The following is a 21,002-nucleotide window of genomic DNA, read 5'->3' on the forward strand; positions in this document are numbered from 1 at the left end:
AATAGTTATGTGCAAGTTAAGATCAAACGATCTCTATGATAAATATGATACATTAACGGCTCATAATGTATGTGGCAGAAAACTACACGATAGCACAGAAAAAAGCAAGTATATGCAGGGTTCACATGAAGTATATCACACACTACTGGAGAACACCACCACCATGCTGCCCAAAAGAGGGCTGCAGGTGTTTTATTACAGAACCATGTATTACTATCATCTCTCTCTCTCTCTCTCTCTCTCTCTCTCTCTCTCTCTCTCTCTCTCTCTCTCTCTCTCCCCCTCTTTTTCTTTTTTCTTCTTTTACAAAAGAAAAGATCTTTAATTCAATATGTTATAAATACTTAGTTTTTAATGTCACTTCACTGGTATACAGTTTTTTGTACCAATATAAACATGTTTGGGGGGGAGGGGGGGGGGGGGTCCTTCCATGTACATGGCACGATGGTCCAGTGTAACTATCACAACCAAAACAGAGTGTATATTACATGCTGCAGGACAGACTATGAAGACTTACACCAGTATTTAAGATCACATTAGATCGTTACAGAGATTAGTTTCAAACAGATCATCAAGACAGTACCAGCCTGTGAAAATGCTTGGCAGAACATATTTACAAGTGCCATGTACAGTAAGCACTTTAGGCTTTCAAAAATGCCGCCTAATAGAGGAAGAAAAAGCACAAATTACAGACTTGTTTAACATATAAAATCTATAACATCAAAAAAATTTATACATTTTTTTACATATCTATACATTAAGAGCACATTTGTATCAAACATCTATGCTGTTTCTTGCTAAATATTTCAAAATATTACTGGCACAGAAATGCAAAAATGCATTAAATATAAACATTCGACTTCTGTGTCTCACAACATGTACATTCGAAAGTACAAAGACATCCACAGACATTGTACTGAAAACAGCAACGCACAACAGTCAACTATTAACAGATACCGAAGCTATCCTGACATCTCAGTCTGCTGTTCCAGTACGGGGTGGAACTAATGGTCACAGATATTAGTGAAGCATTAGCACTACATATGAACTGATATAATGAAGAAATACGAAAAATGAGAAGTAGCATGAGGAACACTCGAAATTCCATTCTCTTTTGATTGTTTAGCAATAAATATCATAAAAATTTATGACTACATTAAAAACGAGAAATTTGATCAACTCAACGTACACCTAATTTCTGTTACGTACGAACCATTGAAAGGTAAAATTTCGTTGTCTCTGGTATTAAATATAAACTGATAGTGAACAATGTATAATACAATTAGCAAATCAATTTTTAAAATTAGTGGACATAGGATACGCAGCATTATTAATAAATTATTATGCCATTCATTGCAGAAATATCTGGTGTTTACTAAGCGTAAAGTGTTTTACTTGAATCACTTGTACTGTATAAATGAGTTTCTTCTGAAATTCAAATTTACTCAACTCAGCACTGTGTGCAGTGCAGCTTCAGTATTTGTCTTATTTAGACTTTCAGGTATAAAGTGACTTATAAATATTTCAAATACGAATCACAAACATAAAAAGAATACACGGAAGAGCATAGGACAGTTGCAATGCAGGTACAGAGACAAGAACTTGTAAAACTACAAGGCTTCTATTATGTTTTCACTCCAGCACGTACGAGTGAACCTTCAGGAATTTTTATTGTGCTGCACTATAACTGCACATCCCCATCACCATCTGCAACTTGGTTCTCAACCTATGAACAAAAATACAATTATTAATAGCAATTAAAAACAAACACACACACACACACACACACACACACACACACACACACACACACAGAGAGAGAGAGAGAGAGAGAGAGAGAGAGAGAGAGAGAGAGAGAGAGAGAGAGAGATATATATTTCAATGAATGTCTGTAACTAAATATACCGTATTTACTCGAATCTAAGCCGCACTTTTTTCCAGTTTTTGTAATCCAAAAAACCGCCTGCGGCTTAGAATCGAGTGCAAAGTAAGCGGAAGTTCTGAAAAATGTTGGTAGGTGCCGCCACAACGAACTTCAGCTGTCGAATATATGTAGCGCTACACAGGCATGCTTTGCAGGCACAAAGATAAATACTGGCGCCAAAACCTCTGCGTCAGTAAATAAATTTAAATAGTGGAAGACGAGCTTTCTTTTTCTCCACCCAGAGTTTCGACCACTGCATTTTCATACATTATCCAACAAAGTAAATACAAATTCTGTACTGTTCATCTTCGGATGTAGCAGCATTTCAATGTACTACGAAAATTCGACTGGCAGGAATGTTTGGGATGTTTGTCAATATGGCCAACTCTTCGTTCTGAATTTTTTCCTACCTGTGAGAAGAGATGGTTGCTAATAGGAACTTCTATGAATTGTGAACCACATGCAGTATTCTCTTCACCATAAGAATAATACGAATATAAACATTTTGCCATGTATTCTTTCGTGTTTGTTGCTATCTGATTTAAATCCTGTCTGCCTAATAAACTACGAAACTAGTGTGAGACAACAGCAAACGCGGAAGAATATACATATCATTCCTTGTTTATATTCGTATTATTCTTATGCCTAATAGTGATGCAGTCAGAAATGAAGCACGGCAATTGACTAGATTTTTAAATCTAAGATGACTCTAATTTCTGTGCAGAATGTAATGTACAAAAGTGGCATCTGCAAAGATTTTCAAACGAAGAAAAATTTTAGCTCAACTCTCATTCAGAACATCTTCTATCATACGCAGTCTATTATTTGGTTTTTGTTGATCATTATTAAAGAAAGCAGCAGTGTAAGTAACAACAAATAGCAGTCTCTTGCCATTGTTTCGCTAATGAGACGATTCCTTTCTTTTTTTTATTGTAAGCGGTGGTAGAGCGCACAAAAGCAAGCCATGCCATGAGCGGCGACAGGCCGTAAACACTCATTATCAGAATGCGACAAACAATGCATGACACAGTACAGTAATGCATTTTCAGCTTAGAGTGACGTAAACACCTACAACAAAGAGATCGGCACTTATCAGATCAAAGGAAAATAAGCAATTAATTCAAACCAGACGAAGCACGTGAAAAAGGAAGGGTACCCGTATAAATATGGACGGAGTGCCTGATGCATAGCAATGGCTACCTGGTAAAGCTTATCTGCTAAGCTTAAGACTCAAACCAAACTACTGTAGCTGTATCGTCATTCATTAGACCTAAATTGTGTCTCATATTACAATGGACCAACTTTGTTTCGATTTGGAGGTGTGGCCTAAAACTTATCTCTCCCCTTGAATTTCGAGTCTCAAATTTCAGGTGCGGCTTAGATTCGGGAAATTTTTTTTTCCCTTAATTTAGAGTCTCATTTTTCAGGTGCGGCTTAGATTCGAGTGCGGCTTAGATTAGAGTAAATATGGTAATGAAGTCAAAAGGTTTGCCTTATAGTAACTTTTGCTCATGTTCTCAATAACTGCACAGTTCAATAACATGGTCAATTAATGAGAGTACTGTACAACAGCCAATGAGAAAATAATTGCTAGAAAATGTGGACCAATTATTACATAGAAGATGACTGAAATGAAAAGAAACCCAAGAATAAGTTTATGACTTGAATGAACAGAACACCAACAGATGGAAACGAAAGATACAGATGGTACAAAGCATGTCACACAAAAACACCCACATACTAAGGTTACCTAATACAGGCGATTTGGTTGGGCAGAAATCAAATTTCATACATATAAAATCAAAACTATAATTTCTATACACACATTTCAGATACCCTGAACACTACAGTCCTTTACTAGGCATTCTCCTATTGAAGGTGATATGCCCCAGCCTTTGAATTGACTTACCCAGTTAGTTATAAGAGAGCCTACAGTTTCCCTCTTCATGCCTCTGCACAAGAAAAGGTTTATTATGAACTGCTCTAGCTACTGACTGAATTATAGCTCTCATATCCCACAGATCAAAGATTTTGTTCTACATCTCGAATTTATACTGAAGCCGTACATTCAACCTCATATCCACACAACAAACAGGTTTTGTGAAAGGAAAATAAATTGCAAGCCTCCTGTGTTACTGATCGCTTTATTGACTAAAGAAATGCCTTCAACTACGTTATCTGAGAAAAGTTGTGGCAGGTGTATTCAGAGCGTTGTTCCTATCCACTTAACAGCACTAACCAGAAGACTATTCAATAACCATCTCGCAGCTGTGATGACAAGTGCTGGCATGTTCGATTTGGCCAATGTATCAAAAGGTGCCACACAGGATTGTTTCATACGCCTTAATTGTACAACATCTGTGCCAAACATGTCATTATGAAAGCTCTTGTGATCTGACCATGACTTGGCAGAACAGAGCAACAATGAACAGCATAAAGGTACGGCTTCTTTAAACACTCATGTTTTCCACCTTCTTTAATGGTTACAAAACATGGACCTTTAAGGGCAGAAGGATGCAGTGTATTGATACATTTCAACTTCGGTGCTGGCACATGGTGTTGAGCATAAATTGGACCAAAAGAAGAACTAACATGTCCATTATAGAGCAACTCAGTATCTCCAAGCACCTATCCTCTTGTGTCAACCAAAACATTCTCCAGGTCTCTGGCTACATTGCAAGAGAAGAGATGGAGAAAATCTAGAGAAAATAATCATGGAAGGACAAATTGAGAGCACTAGGCCACGATGAAGAGCAGCGAGCAGGTGGATGAATCAAATCAAGAACAACTCCAATCTACCTCTTCAGCTGGCTTTAAGAGAGGGTGATGACCATCCAGGATTGAGATACTTGGTCAATGGGGTTCACAATGCTCGACAATGAGTACAATGAATTCTGACAATAAAAGTAGTTCCTCTCAAATGTCACAGTCACACAATAATCTTTAGTGATATCATTCTAAGTATTGTGATAATTTTCAAACTCAATATTCAGTGTAGCCAAAAGACTTGTCTATGACTGTTTTCTTTTTGAGGAAAGGATTCCTTTTTACATTAATTGAGAATAATCATCTGTGAAAACTGCAACACAATGAAATAAACTGCAAATGATAGTAATATTTCAGGCAGCAAAGACATGTACATGGGCTGAGCAGTGGTTGTTGAATAGCTGCATTAGGACTGCTTATAAAGAACTAGAGGTGCAGAGAACATTGCGTTTCCATATTGGTCACTGTGTTTCCTACACCCATCCCATGGTTTGGGACTGGATGCCAATAAAATTATTCGTCAGTTAGTATTATCACTTTATGGGATCATAGCCCATGAAGTTTTACAACAATGACACACGTTATACTTTGTTTATACTCCACACAAATTCCGTGGATCTGTAGGGAGTGCATCCATTATGGGTTACCAGACTACCTTTGCCACAGAATTCAGGACTTTTTAACAGACAGAACCCAACCTGTGGTTCATAAAGGAATCAGATTGTCAGATATAAAAGTAAATTTCCAGGTTTGCTTCTGTTCACTATATAAAACTTAGTGGACAATGTCAGATGTTGTATACATGTAGACTGAAGCAATGAATGAAAATTTGTACCTAGGCTGGAATTTGAGAACCTGGGTCCCCTGTTAACAAGGCAGACTTGCTAACCACTATGCCACCCTGGCACAATGTCTTTGCACAGCTGCACAGACTACGCTAGCACGCTTCCCTCCTCAATCTAAATTCCCATTGCTGCTTTATCCCACTTCATATTCTCCTTGAACTCTAATGGCATTACAGAGGTTCTCCAACTGTAGTGGTATAGAACCTCAGCACTGAATGAAACAGGGCACCCTGCCTGAATGCCACGCATAGGTGCTTTCATCAAATGAATGCTGTTCAAGGTTAGGGGGACGATCAAGAGGATTGAGATGTGAATGGAGATTTGGAAGAAGGAGGGAGGTGTGCTAGGGTAGTCTTTATAATCATGCAAAGCCACGTGCCAGGCTGACATAGTGGTTGGCACATCTTCCTCATGGGCAGAACACCCAGGTTTGAATTGCAGCCTTAGTGCAAATTTTCATTTGTCATTTCATTTCAGTCTGCATATATACAACACAGACTTATGAGACCTGAAAAGGTCTCTGGATCCGTACAGTTTCATTTAATGCCAGATACTGCACAAAGCTGTTCATGGATGATACTGGTGTAATTAGTAAAATTACGAAATGCAGCATTACACTAATCCTGGTTAATCAGTGGAAACAGAAACAACCATTAAATACATAGAGTACACATCTGAAATGACCCAATGTGGAGCAGCCACATAAACCTTGCTGTAGGAAAAGCAAATGATACAATATCATCCACTGAAAGATTCTTAAGAAAATATAACTCATTCATCAAAAAAATGGATTACACAACACTCAAATTGATCAATTCTTCAGTACTGCTCATCCATCCCGAATCCTTACCAATTAAGATTAATAAAGGAAATAGAAGATCTCAAGAAGAGCAGTGGGTTTTGTCACAAATGCAGGTGTGTAAGTAGTGGCAGGTACTACTGTCAAAATTTTGGAAGTGTATGTTCTACGGTGGTTAGTTAATACATTACTTTCTACCACCTATGTATCATAAAATGAGCACAATGTGAGAATTACAGAAATTACATCTTGCATGAGGCTTATCAACGGTCAGTCTTCCCTTGCAAAATCTAAAATGGAAAAAGGTAGGGGAAAAATTACAGTGTATGCAGGAGTATAGATATAGAGGGCTACCTACGGCGGCATGAGGCTGCCAATAGTCTATCAACAGATCCTGAATATACACTGTGACTAAGAAACTGCCTAGTCTGTAGGGTCCAGACTGGTTGGTGGTTACTTCAAGGTCGATTTCCCGCCAGATCGAAGCAGGCAGTAAAGATGGTTTTACTGAAATGCTCTGCCGTGTTCCAAGAACCATCATTACTGCCTTAGAACATGTGTTATGGGTGGCAAATTGTATCTGCCACAAAAGCTCCTAATGATCTCCCAGACTTGTGCAGAGCTAGTGGAATGGTTGCTGAGCCCACAAATGACCACAACCTATTGTTACCCTCTTCAATTGTTAGTTGTGTCTTGGCCCTCACTACGTGAATAACTGTGAGGTTCTTTATAGATTGTTGGTATTTGTATCTTTGTAACGCTAAACACGTGACGTGGACTATGCAGCGGCACTGGTCTGTCCTCTAAGGGAAATGGATGCAGTCTGGGAAGTGGTCTCTGAAATGGAGCTCAATGGTAACTTCCCATTGGGCACAATTTAAGAGGGCTGAAGAGCAGAATACAGACTTCCAGAATGAATTTTCACTTTGCTGCAGAGTGAGTGGTGATTTCAGACTTCCTGGCAGATTAAATCTATGTGCTGGAGAACTTCTGAAAAGTTTAAAAGGAAGAAATGAGGTAATGGGGGAAGTAAAGCTGTGAGGGTGCATCCCAAGTTGTGTTCAGACAGTTCAGTCCGTGAAGCACTTGCCCTTGAAAGGCAAAAGTTCCAGGTTCATATCCTGGTCTCACATAAATCTTCTGATCGGTCAGGGAGTTTCAGACCATTAAGTAAATGCAACACTGCCTGACAGTTATGCTGAAGTGGGTTTGGTTCAAGTATGGAAGACAAGTCTCGTAAGACATCATGAGGCTCTCAATAACTCAATCCTTTAGGCAAATCAATACAAGCATCACAGCAGATTGCGTGCAATGAAGTTGCGTAGCAGGAGAAATGTGAAGTTGAGTTTGTGAGATCAATACAACCTTTTAGACTAAAGCCTCTTTCAGCAGTGAATAAGTAGAGCAAATTTTTAACTTGAATGTTGTGTTAAACTGCATCAACTACTATGTGAGTGTAATCAGGAGAACAAAGAACTTTGTGTGTAAAATAACTTTGAACACTTCGCAAGGTGTTCTGGGAACATAGGATTCAGTAGAACGTAGCCATTATTGACTAGTTTTATCCATGTCAACATTAGCAAATAACCTGTAAACCCCCAGTTCTTTAAAGAGTGGGACACCCAAGTATACAACGGATTCAAACTTCTGGTAACTTTATAAATGAGCTAATGCGTTAAAATGCTTGATGTTCAGCACGAAAGTGGCAAAAAGTTTGAAATTATGTTTGAATTTTGTTGGAATAAGTTCTCTACCACTGAATGAGTATCTTTTGGGTAGTTTGCAAAAAATTTTTCAAACATCTCTGTATTTATGAAATTATATATCTGTAAAAAAAAGTGGTGTACGAGGACATAAATCTTGCATGTACATTCAGTGCTATTATGTGGTCACTGGCCGCGAAGTGTGTTGCAAATATAAGTTATGCGTAAAGAAGAAAAATTAAACCATTGTTTCTGATGTGCCAGTTTTACTGCATTAAGAGTGGAAATTTATTAAGCAATAAACTGTTTTTCCTTTCATCATTTTGTGGGTAGTATCAGCAAGAAAACGTTTCATAAAGGTTTGAAATTATGTGTAAAGATTTTTGCAAGTCACTAAGTATGCTCATTCCCAAATAGTGGGCAAATATAGGCTGGGTATTTGTGCATAGTGAATTACTCTGCCTTGACACATATACTGTTTATAACTAATATTTGTCTTACTGTGTTGAACCTTTCACATAATATTACACCTCTTAATGAGCGGATTATTTCATTATTTTAAATTTGATCATTTTTATGAAATACTGAAAATCAAATTTCTGTTGCCCCTAGTAGCTGTCAGATGGGCAGCCTGGGTCTGTGTTCCATGCCCCGAGATGGTCACTTAGGTACATACAGAAAGATTCCTTCTTATCCTGTACGGTATGTCTCCCCACCCATGGTTCTGGGCGACATTCCTGAAATCTACTCCTTTTCCTAGACCTCTTCAGTCGTTTTCCTTCATCCCTCTTCCTTCCCCTTCAACCCTTCTGTCTGAAGAAAGAGTCACTGGCTCCAAAAGCTGGCCAATTACAACCGTCTAATGTGTGTTTTGCCACCACTTGGTGAGTAGATTTTTTTTCTATCCAATTAATACTTTGTAGTCCATAACACCTATAGAAACTTCATCAGATTGCAGAAAGGAAGAGTACTCTGAAGACTATGAATTCTGTCTTTTCGGTTCTCTTATTTTTTTTAACCCAATGAGCACAGAGTGCTAATCATGGAGGTTTAATTCTTGTGAAATTCATCATAGATTTGTCTGCCTTCTACATAGTCCTGGTATTTTGTCACGCACTAATAACAACCATGGACCTTATCGTTAGTGAGGAGGCTTGCGTGCCTCAGCGATACAGATGGCCATACCATAGGTGCAACCACAACGGAGGGGTATCTGTTGAGAGGCCAGGCAAACATGTGGTTCCTGAAGAGGGGCAACAGCCTTTTCAGTAGTTGCAAGGGCAATAGTCTAGATGATTGACTGATCTGGCCTTGTAACATTAACCAAAACCGCCTTGCTGTGCTGGTACTGCGAACGGCTGAAAGCAAGAGGAAACTACAGTCGTAATTTTTCCCAAGGGCATGCAGCTTTACTGTATGGTTAAATGATGATGGTGTCCTCTTGGGTAAAATATTCCAGAGGTAAAATAGTCCGCCATTCAGATCTCCGGGCGGGGACAACTCACGAGGTTATCGTTATCAGGAGAAATAAAACTGGTTCTAGGGATCGAAGTGTGGAATGTCAGATCCCGTAATTGGGCAGGTAGGTTAGAAAATTGAAATGGGGAAATGGATAGGTTAAAATTAGACATAGTAGGAATTAGTGAAGTTCGGTGCAGGAGGAACAGGACTTCTGGTCAGGTGAATACAGGGTTATAAATATAAAATCTGTTGTGACTCGCCGATCATTCAAAGCGCCGCCGCGCAATTACGCGCGTCCTCTACGTGCAGCGCTGTCTGCCAGCCATGCAGCAGCTGCGCCACCTAAGCAGCCAGCCGAGCAGCGGCCGCTAGACTGGGACTCAGTGCTCATCTGAATGCTAACGTGTACACACATCTTGCTTGTCAACTTACTCTGTGACTTATATGTGTTGTGTCGTTCTGAAATATATGTGTTAAACTTGACGTTATAACAATTGGTGACGAGGTAGTGGATTTTTCCCTTTCACTGTTGACCCATAGGGTTCCATGGCTACTGTCGAGCAACTATTGCAACATCTCCTTGAACAGCAAACGCTTCTAACAGCGGCGATTCGCGATTTCGTCGTGGCGTCAAATGCGGGGCGTTTCTCGCCGTTTGCTATACCTCCTTTTCCTCCTTACGACGAGACGGCGGAAGACTGGCCTGATTATGAAAAACGTCTTCGACAGCACTTCTTGGCATTTCATGTCACGGACGAACAACCATGTAAGTCTCTGTTCCTTTCCTGGATGTCACCTCAAATGTATCGGTTGTTGTCGCAATTGGCTCCTTTGAAGGATCCTGCATCTTTGTCCTTTGCTGAAATGTGCTCACTTCTGTCTGTCTATTTTCAAAAGCAAATGCATGTTGTAGCCTCTCATGTTGCCTTTTATCGTTGTCAAAAACAGCCACATCAATCCTATCGCGCTTGGGCTGCTGAACTTCACGGCCTCAGTCGAAAGTGTCAATTTGTTACTGACATTCACAAAGAATCCTATGCCGATTCCATGGTACGGGATGCTATTATCCGGTAGGGGCCCGACAAAGAAGTTCGGCAAAGTGCCCTTCAGTTGGCGAATCCAACTCTAGATGAAGTTCTCTCCATTGCGCAGTCGTTTGAAATTTCTCACGCTGCTGGGGCGCAAATAGAGGCGTGGGGTGATGTCGGGGAAATACAACCTCTGTGCGCTGTTGACGACGCATGCGGCGCGTCCCCGCCGGCCGACATGGCTGCAGTGCGCTCCCACGCGCAGCCTCGGCCCAGCTGTAAACAACCCGCTAAGAAACTGCAGCAAAATCCCCGGCAACTTCCTTCATGTCCACGGTGTTTTACGAAACATTCACGAGAGTATTGTCCCCAAGGTTGCGCTGTGTGTCACAATTGCAAAAAGAAAGGTCATGTGTCTTCCGTTTGCAAATCCGACCGCATACATCATGTTCATGAACATGACTCTGATTCTGATTCTGTGTTGTCTGTCAATTGCACTTCTTCCCTTTCAGGGAAGTTATTCCTCACTGTCCAAATCCTTGGTCGAGATGTTCGCATGCAAGTGGATACCGGTTCTGCTGCCACTATAATTAATTCTCAGACGTATCTTCAGTTGGGTTCTCCACTCCTGTCACCTGTCACTCGGCAATTACGGACGTACAATAAACAGAAGATTTCTCTCTTGGGACAGTTTAATGCTGAGGTATCTTACAAATCTGTCGTTCGCACTGTTCACATATTTGTGGTCGACCAGAGCAACGCAGTAAATCTTTTTAGTTTCTATGCCTTTCGCGTTTTTGGGTTCTCCATAGATGACTCTGTCAATATTGTCTCTGATGCTATTCCTTATGCTCAACTGGATTCCTTGTCGACGACATTTTCGTCCCTTTTTCTCCTGGGTTAGGCCGTGCAAACGACTTTGAAGCTCATATCACGCTCAAACACACTGCTTGGCCTAAGTTTTTTCGGGCTCGGCCCATTCCTGTGGCCCTTCGTGATCGGGTAAAACGGGAGTTGGATTGTCTCACTACTTCAGGGGTCTTGCTTCCTGTCACTTCCAGTGAGTGGTCCTCTCCTGTCGTTGTCGTTGCTAAGCCAAATGGTGATATTCATCTCGGTGGCGATTTCAAAGCCACTGTAAATGCTCAATGCCTCATCGACACTTACCCTATGCCCCGTCCTGAAGAACTGTTCACTAAACTTGCTGGAGGCCAGTATTTTTCTAAAATTGACCTGTCAGAAGCTTATCATCAACTTCCTCTTGAAGCTGCTTCCCGGCAGTTTCTGGTACTTAACATGCCTTTCGGCCTCTATCAATACCAACGCTTGCCATTCGGGGTTGCTAGCGCCCCTGCTCTCTTTCAGCGATTCTTGGAACAATTATTGCTCCCTGTACCTGGGTGTATCAATTACATGGACGACATTGTTGTCACTGGCTCCACCACTGAAGAACATCTTCAAAATCTCCGCACACTTTTTCATGTCTAACAGACTGCCGGTCTTAAGTGTAATCTTCAGAAATCACAATTTTTTCAGGCATCTATCACGTACTTGGGGTTTCAACTCTCTCGGGATGGTATTCGTCCGCTTCAGCGGACTGTTGCTGCGATCGATGCCCTTCCTCGCCCTACATCTGTTAAGGAACTGCAGGCCTTCTTGGGGAAAATAGCATACTATCACAAGTTTTTACCATCTGCGGCTTCGGTGGCTCAGCCGTTGCATCGCCTGTTGCACAAAAACGTGCCTTTTCACTGGTCCGTGTCATGCGAAGCAGCTTTCCAGAAATTGAAGACTATGCTGAAACAGGCCCCGTGCCTGGCTACTTATCGACCTGGCCAACATCTTGTTCTTGCCACAGACGCCTCTCAATACGGGGTCGGTGCAGTCCTTGCGCACCTTTTTTCTGATGGTTCGGAACAACCCATTGCTTATGCCTCCAAAACGCTCACGGATGCCCAACAAAAGTATTCTCAAATTGAGAAAGAAGCTTTGGCCATTATTTATGCTCTTCATAAGTTTGGTGTTTTTCTCTATGGCTCAAAATTTCATCTTGTTACGGATCACAAACCACTTGTTTCCTTGTTTCACCCATCAACGTCACTTCCCGACAAGGCTGCACACCACCTCCAGCGTTGGGCTCTTTACTTGTCTCGTTTCAATTATGAGATTCATTTCCGGCCAACGGCTCAACATGCAAATGCTGATGCTCTGTCTCGCCTTCCCATGGGTCCTGATCAGGCATTCGATATGGACGAACTTTTGTGTTTCCACCTGGATGTTGCCGAGCAGCGGGTTGTGGACGGGTTCCCCATCACTGGGGACAGGCTGGCGGCTGCTACGGGTTCTGACCCTACCCTCTCCCGGGTTTTACGCTGTATTCGGAAGGGTTGGCCAGATCGCCCGTCTGCTAAGACTTCTGATCCGTTGCGGAACTACTACGCTTTGCGTTACCACCTCACGGCTAGGGATGGTGTTATCCTCCTCTCCACTGACAATGCTTCGCCGTGTGTTGTGGTACCTGCGTCTTTGCGTGCTTCGGTCTTGCACCTCCTTCACCAAGGGCACTGGGGTGTGTCTCGCACAAAATCTCTGGCGCGCCGTCATGTGTACTGGCCTGGCATCGACTCTGAAATAGCATACATGGTCGCTGCCTGCGGCCCTTGTGCATCACAGGCCGCTGCCCCGAAGTCATCTTTGTCACCGTGGCCTTCGCCTGAGAAGCCCTGGGAGCGCATTCATGCTGACTTTGCGGGACCCTTTTCTGGTACTTATTGGCTCCTCGTAATTGACGCCTACTGTAACTTTCCTTTCATTGTCCGTTGCATGTCGCCTAGCACCGCGGCATCCACCAGTGCTCTCGTCCCCATTTTTTCTTTGGAAGGCCTCCCCTCTACTCTTGTTACTGATAATGGCCCGCAATTTGCCTCTTCCGAATTTGTGGATTTTTGTGCTCGTCACAGCGTTATGCATGTCACGGCCCCGCCGTTCCATCCACAATCCAACGGTGAGGCTGAACGACTGGTCCGCACATTTAAGGCTCAGATGCGGAAACTTCTGACTTCTTCTGCTGCTGATGATGCGCTTCTCCAGTTTCTGGCGTCTTACCGTTTCACCCCCATGGGCGACCACAGCCCGGCTGAGCTCTTACATGGCCGACAGCCCCGCACGCTACTTCATCTTCTGCGGCCTTCCACCTCACGGCCGTGGGTGCCTTCACTTGGCCGGTTCACCGCCGACGACCTCGTCTGGGTACGGGGATATGGCAGGCGACCAAAATGGAGCCCGGGCCACGTCTTAAGACACCGTGGCAGACACCTGTATGAAATCCAGATGGACACGGGTGTTGCAGTGCATCATTCGGACCAGCTTAGGCCTCGTGTGCCAGCAACGCCTGTTCCGAATGCCGCTACACCACCTTTGGCTCTACCTGATGCTCGGGATCTTGGCATCTCTCAATACTCTCAACGCAGCCCTCTCACCGTCATCGCGATGCCAGCACAAGAACGGACGCCACCAGGAGACGTGCCCATGCAGGAACCGGATGACCATCCTCTGTCAGAGGAAATCTACTCACCTCCTCCTCCAACGGACGCCGACACATCGCCCATGTCTGCTGTCATATCAACTGGGCTTGCTGCAACGGGCAGATTAGTGCATGGGGCCCCAGCATATTCGACCCCTACGTCTCCTGTCATCTCGACCCGTTATCATCGGGGACACTTCCGTCCGTACGGGAAGCCTCCTCCTCGAGACTTTACGGCGAGTCAAACAACGCCTATGGACGTTAGCCATCTCCAGGACACCTCCATCAAGACCAGCACAACAATTTCAAAGGGGGAAAAGTGTTGTGACTCGCCGATCATTCAAAGCGCCGCCGCGCAATTACGCGCGTCCTCTACGTGCGGCGCTGTCTGCCAGCCATGCAGCAGCTGCGCCACCTAAGCGGCCAGCCGAGCAGTGGCCACTTGACTGGGACTCAGTGCTCATTTGAATGCTAACGTGTACACACATCTTGCTTGTCAACTTACTCTGTGACTTATATGTGTTGTGTCGTTCTGAAATATATGTGTTAAACTTGACGTTATAACAAAATCATATAGGGGTAATGCATGAGTACGTTTAATAATGAATTAAAAAATAGGAGCACGGATAAGCTACTATGAACAGCATAGTGAACGCATTATTGTAGCCAAGATAGACACAAAGCACACGCCTACAACAGCAGTACAAGTTTATATGCAAACTAGCTCCTAAGATGATGAAGAGATTGAAGAAATGTATGATGCGATTAAAGAAATTATTCAGATAGTTACAGGAGATGAAAATTTAATAGTCACGGGCAGCTGGAATTTGATAGTAGGGAAAGAAAGAGAAGTAGCAGGTGAATATGGACTAGGGGCAAGGAATGAAAGAGGAAGCCACCTGGAAAGTAGTTTGCATAGAGCATAATGCAATCATAGCTAGCACTTGGTTTAAGAATCATGAAAGAAGGGTGTATACATGGAAGATGCCTGGAGACACTGGAAGATTTCAGGTACATTATATAATAGCAAGACAGAGTTTTAGGAACCAGGTTTTAAATTGTAAGACATTTCCAGCGGCAGATGTGGACTCTGACCACAATCTATTGGTTATGAACAGTAGATTAAAACTGAATCACCTGCAAAAAGGTAGGAATTTGGGGAGATGAGACCTGGATAAACAGAAAGAACCAGAGTTGTAGAGAGTTTCAGAGAGAACATCAGATAACAACTGACAAGAATGGGGGAAAGAAATACAATAGAAGAAGAATGGGTAGCTTTGAGAGATGAAATAGTGAAGGCTACAGAGGATCGAGTAGGTAAAAAGGTGAGGGCTAGTAGAAATCTTTGGGTAACAGAAGAGAGATTGAATTGAATAGATGAAGAGAGAAAATATAAAAATGCAGTATATGAAGCAGGCAAAAAGGAATACAAACATCTTAAAAATGAGATTGACAAGAAGTGCAAAATGGCTAAGCAAGGATGGCTAGAGGACAAATGTAAGGAAGTAGATGCATACATCACTAGGAGTAAGATGGACGCTGCCTAGAGGAAAATTAAAGAGACTTTTGGAGAAAAGAGAAGCACCTGTATCAATATTAAGAGCTCAGATGGAAAACCAAGCCTAAGCAAAGACGGGAAAGCAAAAAGAGGGAAGGAGTATATAGAGGGTCCATACAAGGGTAATGTACTTGAGGGCAATATCATGGAAATGGAAGAGGACGTAGACGAAGATGCATGGAAGACATGATCCTGAATGAAGAATTTGACAGAGCACTGAAAGACCTAAGTAAAAAAAAAGCCACGGGAAAGAGAATGTTCCATTAGAGCTATTGATAGCCTTTGGAGAGCTAGCCATGACAGAACTCTTCCATCTGGTGAGCAAGATGTATGAGACATTCGAAATACCCCCAGACTTCAAGAAGAATATAATAATTCCAAGCCCAAAGAAAGCAGGTGTTGACAGGTGTGAAAATTACTGAACTGTCAGTTTAATAAGTCATGGCTGCAAAATACTAGCACGAATTATTTAAAGATGAATGGAAACACTGGTAGAAGCCGAACTTGGGGAAGATTAGTTTGGATTCCGTAGAAATGTTGGAACACGTGAGGCAATACTGACCCTACAACGTATCTTAGAAGACAGGTTAAGGAAAGGAAAACCTGCATTTATAGCATTTGTAGACTTGGAAAAAGTTTTTGACAATGTTGACTGGAATACTCTCTTTCAAATTCTGAAGGTGGCAGAGTTAAAGTACAGGTAGCAAAAGGCTATTTACAATTTATACAGAAACCAGATGGCAGTTATAGAGCAGAGGGGCATGAAAGGGAAGCAATGGTTGAGAAGGGAGTGAGACGGGGTTGTAGCCTATCCCTGATGTTATTCAATCTATATATTGAGCAAGCAGTAAAGGAAACAAAAGAAAAATTTGGAGCAGGAAACTTTGAGGTTTGCCAATGAGATTGTAATTCTTTCAGAGACAGCAAAGGACCTGGGAGAGGAGGTGAATAGAATCGACAGTGTCTTGGAAGGAGGATATAAGATGAACAACAACAAAACCAAAACGACAATAATGGAAAGTAGTTGAATGAAGTCAGGTGATGCTGAGGGTATTACATTAGGAAATGAGACACTTGAAGTGGTAGATGAATTTTGCTGTTTGGGGAGCAAAATAACTGACGATGTTCGACGTAGAGAGGATATAAAATGTGGAGTGGCTATGGCAACAAAAACGTAGCAATTTATGGAAGTGAGACATGGACGATAAACAGTTTAGGCAAGAAGAGAATAGAAGCTTTCGAAATGTGGTGCTAGAGAAGACTGCTGAAGATTAGATTGGTAGATCACCTAAGTAATGAGGAGGTACTGAAGAGAATTGGGGAGATGAGGGAATTGTGGCACAATCTGACTAAAAGAATGGACCAGTTAGTAGGACATGTCCTGAGGCATCAAGGGATCACCAATTTAGTATTGGAGGCTATTGTGGAGGGTAAAAATAGTAGAGGTAGACCAAGAGATGGATACATTAAGCAGATTCAGAAGGATGTAGGTTGCAGTAGTTACTCGGAGATGAAGAGGCTTGCACAGGACAGAGTAGCATGGAGAGCTGCATTAACTTGTCTCTGGACTGAAGACCACCACCACCACCACCACCACCACCACCACCACCACCACCACAACAACAACAACAACAAGTTAAGGCTTTCTTCGATGCCTGAGAGAGGTGACCTCTATTTTAGGTGATGTATTTTTTGGAACTGCAGGTTTTTAATTGATCACCTCTTTCCATCAGAACACACTATTTTTTTGTGCTATTTTCCTCTCTCTAACAGCAAACAATGTTGAAAAGTAAGTAGGCTGTTGTGTGTCATATACATTCACTACTTCACTATACAGGACGGATACACTTCAGCAAGTTGATTTACTAGATCTCCCGCTACTACAGATAAATATGACAACCATCATTCCAGAGAATGTGGTTCGATTGCAACAGATGAGATGAAAAGTTCATAGGTGCGTCTGTCACAATTTCTGTGTTTTCCAGGCCTTAGGTAGCAGAGTAAAGTGCTTAAATTGTCAACACTTAAAATACCTTAAAAATTTGGTTCATACGTAGAAAATTTGGTTAACATAAGAGTCTATTTGAAGAACACACTTTCTACAAGCCCTTTTGTAAAATTAAAAGTGCAGTGCACCTTCCTCACAACTGGGTGCTCTGTAAGTCATTCCCAATTCTGCAGCTTCAGGTAATGTGGCTGTTTTCACTAGCAAAATCTAATTTCAAGTGTGTTTTACCACCTCCACCATTCCTTTTACTCCATAAGATTTCATGTGAGAAAAGCTTATAATTTTTTTAGCACACAGTCTTCAACCTAAATATGTTCTGAGAAGACATGTTTTCTTGTTGGATGTTAGTACAAAAAAGTTATCACCATTAAAGTTGCAGGACTAGCTAAGGAAATAAAGGCCAATTCCGACAGACACCCACATTATCTGGACAAGTCTTAATACAGCCTAAAATCCATCATTTCACCTCAACAGTCACGTAACTGAAGGTTGTGCTGATAAAAAATGAAAGAAAGGAAGAAGAAAACTCAAAATCCCCATGAAACCACTTCCTATTCGTATGATGAGTGTTATAGCAAATCCATTCACTGTCATATAGGAATGGCAATCCACCGCCGAACCTAAACCAGTCAAGAGTGGTCCAGTTTGCTGAAGTTCTTATTTCACCATACGGATGAACATGTGGCTTATTGAATGCCATGGTCACAATGAGCTAGTCAAATACAGTTTCTATCTGCCAATGTTCCAAATAAAACAGCAGGGAAATTGATCAGCCACAGCCTAAAGGTTGTTTCCCGGATAAATGTTTCACTCAGCATTGGAATGTGTACTCATATGGAAGCCTGACAGACTAGAACTGTTTGCATCATTGAGACAAACTCAAGTACTTGCCCCCCATAAAAAGTGAGATCAGATGAACTAAATCAATACATATTATGTAATGATCTGAGTGCCTGGATCATCAGAACAACTTGGTTAGTACAACACAGATGATGTGTTTGTTAGTTAAACATGCCTGAAAAAAAAAATTAGTTTTAGAATCTGATCTTAATAAGAGTCACAGAATGGGACACAGATGCTCAATTTTTTTTAACAGCCACTCATTCCATCACAATATTTGTGCTTTATTGGAACTGCTCTGTAGTTTTCAGTGCAAAGAAGAAACTGACAATATCATGACAATACACATGCACACTCATTCAAGTGTATTAACTTTGCGTACAAAAGATTTGATTCGATGGAAATTTAAGAGAGAAATAAGGAACACGTGCTGATATCAGACAATACAATAACATGCAACCTTCTATTTTATGAAGAATTGTCTTTCACTGAAAAACACTATAATACTATTCTATAGAACATTACAATTATGATTTTTATAAATTTATGAGACTTAATTACTGAGTGAGCTGCCTTTCCTTTTTAACCTTCCCAAACCTACCCCTCTGCCCTCCCTGAGGAATTATTAGTTGTGAAAGGTATGATACTGTATGTACAGGAGAGCAATTATTTCTTATAAGTTTATTGTTTTCTCAAGTGAATTTTCGTTCTGACACAATTACGATTTTTAGTATACTTATAGCATACTAAAAATCGTATCATCAAGAATCAGCAACATTACTTGCTGTGGTAATGGACTCTCGAGTCCGGTATGAGCAATAAGTAAGTAAGTAAGCATATTTATAGCACCAAATATCAATTATCATTACCCAAGAGCAGCGACCACGCTGCGAGAGTTTATTGCGCCTTCCTATGCTCCCCCGTAGTTTCTGTTATAATCTCCTTAATGAAGACATATTTAATGACGATGATTTATTTTTTCTTGTTGGCTGAACAGATAGCGGTGCAACAAGGGTCGTTTCCTCTTTCGAGGGTGATGAACCCAGCTCCTGTAAGCAAGAACAAAATATCATGAAGTCATTACATGAGACTACAGACTAAATGGATGTCAGCTGAAGTACTGAGCTAAGCTCAGAGATCAAGAAAGATGTACAAGTAGAATGGTCTTTGTAGGAAGCCTGCAGAAAGATTACTTTTCAGTGAGTCATTAAAAGATGTGTGTACACCATCGTCATTAGGTTAAAAAAAAAAAAATAAATAAATAAAAATAAAAAATAATAATAATAATAATGGAACAACTCACAATTTCTTCACTATGCAGTCTTTATTTACAATTCTGAAACCACTTTTGCTTAAAATATGTAACCATACAGCAAATAATGGAAACTCCAAGTTGTAATACCAATAACATAAGATAAAAATAGATAGCTACTTACCGTAAAGATGACATGTTCAAGTTGCAGACATGCACAACTAAAAGACAGTTACACATTAGCCTTCAGCCATAGCTTCCTCACAAAAGGGAAAAAACAAATTCATTTCTGCCAACAAGCACACACACAATGCACACATGACCAACACCTCCGGCAGCTCTGACCCGAATGCAATTGCCACATAGAATGGAAGCAGCGATCTGGAGGGGGCGGGGAAAGGAAAGGGATAGCAGTATTTATAGTTTGGGGGGGGGGGGGGGGAGAAAGGAGGGGAGAGGGAAGAAGAGCACTGTCTAGTGGAGCACGCAGGGACTAGACTGCCAGCAGGTGCAGTGCTGGGAGTCCATGGTGCAGGGACATGGAGGGGGGCAGCGGGGGGAGGGCAAGGAGAGGAGTGGGGAAGGAGAAAGATAGGTGGGTGTACTGACAGAGGGTGACACACAAAGAGTGGGAGATGAGCCGAGTATGGAGGGAAGCATGTGACCCCTTTGCCCCAGGGATGTGACCCCTTTGACAAGGGGCCGAGATAGAGAGTGGCATCTGGATGGACTAGGATGTTGTGGAGGTTGAGTGGGTGACAGAACACACTTTAGAGGAGGGGTGCGAAGGATCTTGGCAAGAATTTCCTTCATTTCAGGGCATCATGATACGTAATCAAAGCCATGGTGAAGAAAGTGGTTCAGTTGTTCCAGTCCTGAGTGGTATTGGGTTGACAAGAGAGCACTCTTTGTGGCTGGTTCGTGGGGTGTTGGGAAAATTGGCGGTATGGGGGGGAAGGGCCAGGATATTAGTTATTAGTTTGTGGACTAGACCTGGGGGATAGTACCTGTCTGTGAAGACCTTGGGGAGACGCTTAGCAAAATGGGCAAGGGATTTCTAGTCACTGCAGATATGCCTCAGCAGGGTGGCCATGCTGTATGGGAGGGATTTTTTTGTGTGGAAGGGATGACAGCTACCAAAGTGCAGTTACTGCTGTTGGTTTGTGGGTTTAATGTGACAGAGGTGTGGATGAGGACATCAGAGATGTGGTGGTCAAAGTCAAGGTAGATGGTACACTGAGTAGAGGAGGATCAGAGGCAGCAGATAAGAGAGCAGGTGTTGACTTTGTGTAGGA

General features: G+C 41.9%; 1 protein-coding gene across 5 annotated transcripts in view; it reads right to left on the reverse strand.

Annotated features, from left to right (window-relative positions):
* Positions 1-361: 361 nt before the first annotated feature.
* Positions 362-21,002, reverse strand: part of LOC126458564 (protein ECT2) — a 229,105-nt gene continuing 208,464 nt past the window's right edge. For all 5 annotated transcript variants that reach the window (XM_050095689.1, XM_050095688.1, XM_050095687.1 and 2 more), the window contains 2 exons: positions 19,325-19,504; positions 362-1,726 (listed from right to left, as the gene is read on the reverse strand). In XM_050095689.1, the coding sequence (XP_049951646.1) occupies positions 19,414-19,504 (91 nt within the window). In that variant the 3' untranslated portion in view covers positions 362-1,726; positions 19,325-19,413. The remainder of the gene's footprint in view (positions 1,727-19,324; positions 19,505-21,002) is intronic.

Source organism: Schistocerca serialis, chromosome 2 (genome assembly GCF_023864345.2).
Source record: "Schistocerca serialis cubense isolate TAMUIC-IGC-003099 chromosome 2, iqSchSeri2.2, whole genome shotgun sequence".
Lineage (NCBI taxonomy): Eukaryota > Metazoa > Arthropoda > Insecta > Orthoptera > Acrididae > Schistocerca > Schistocerca serialis.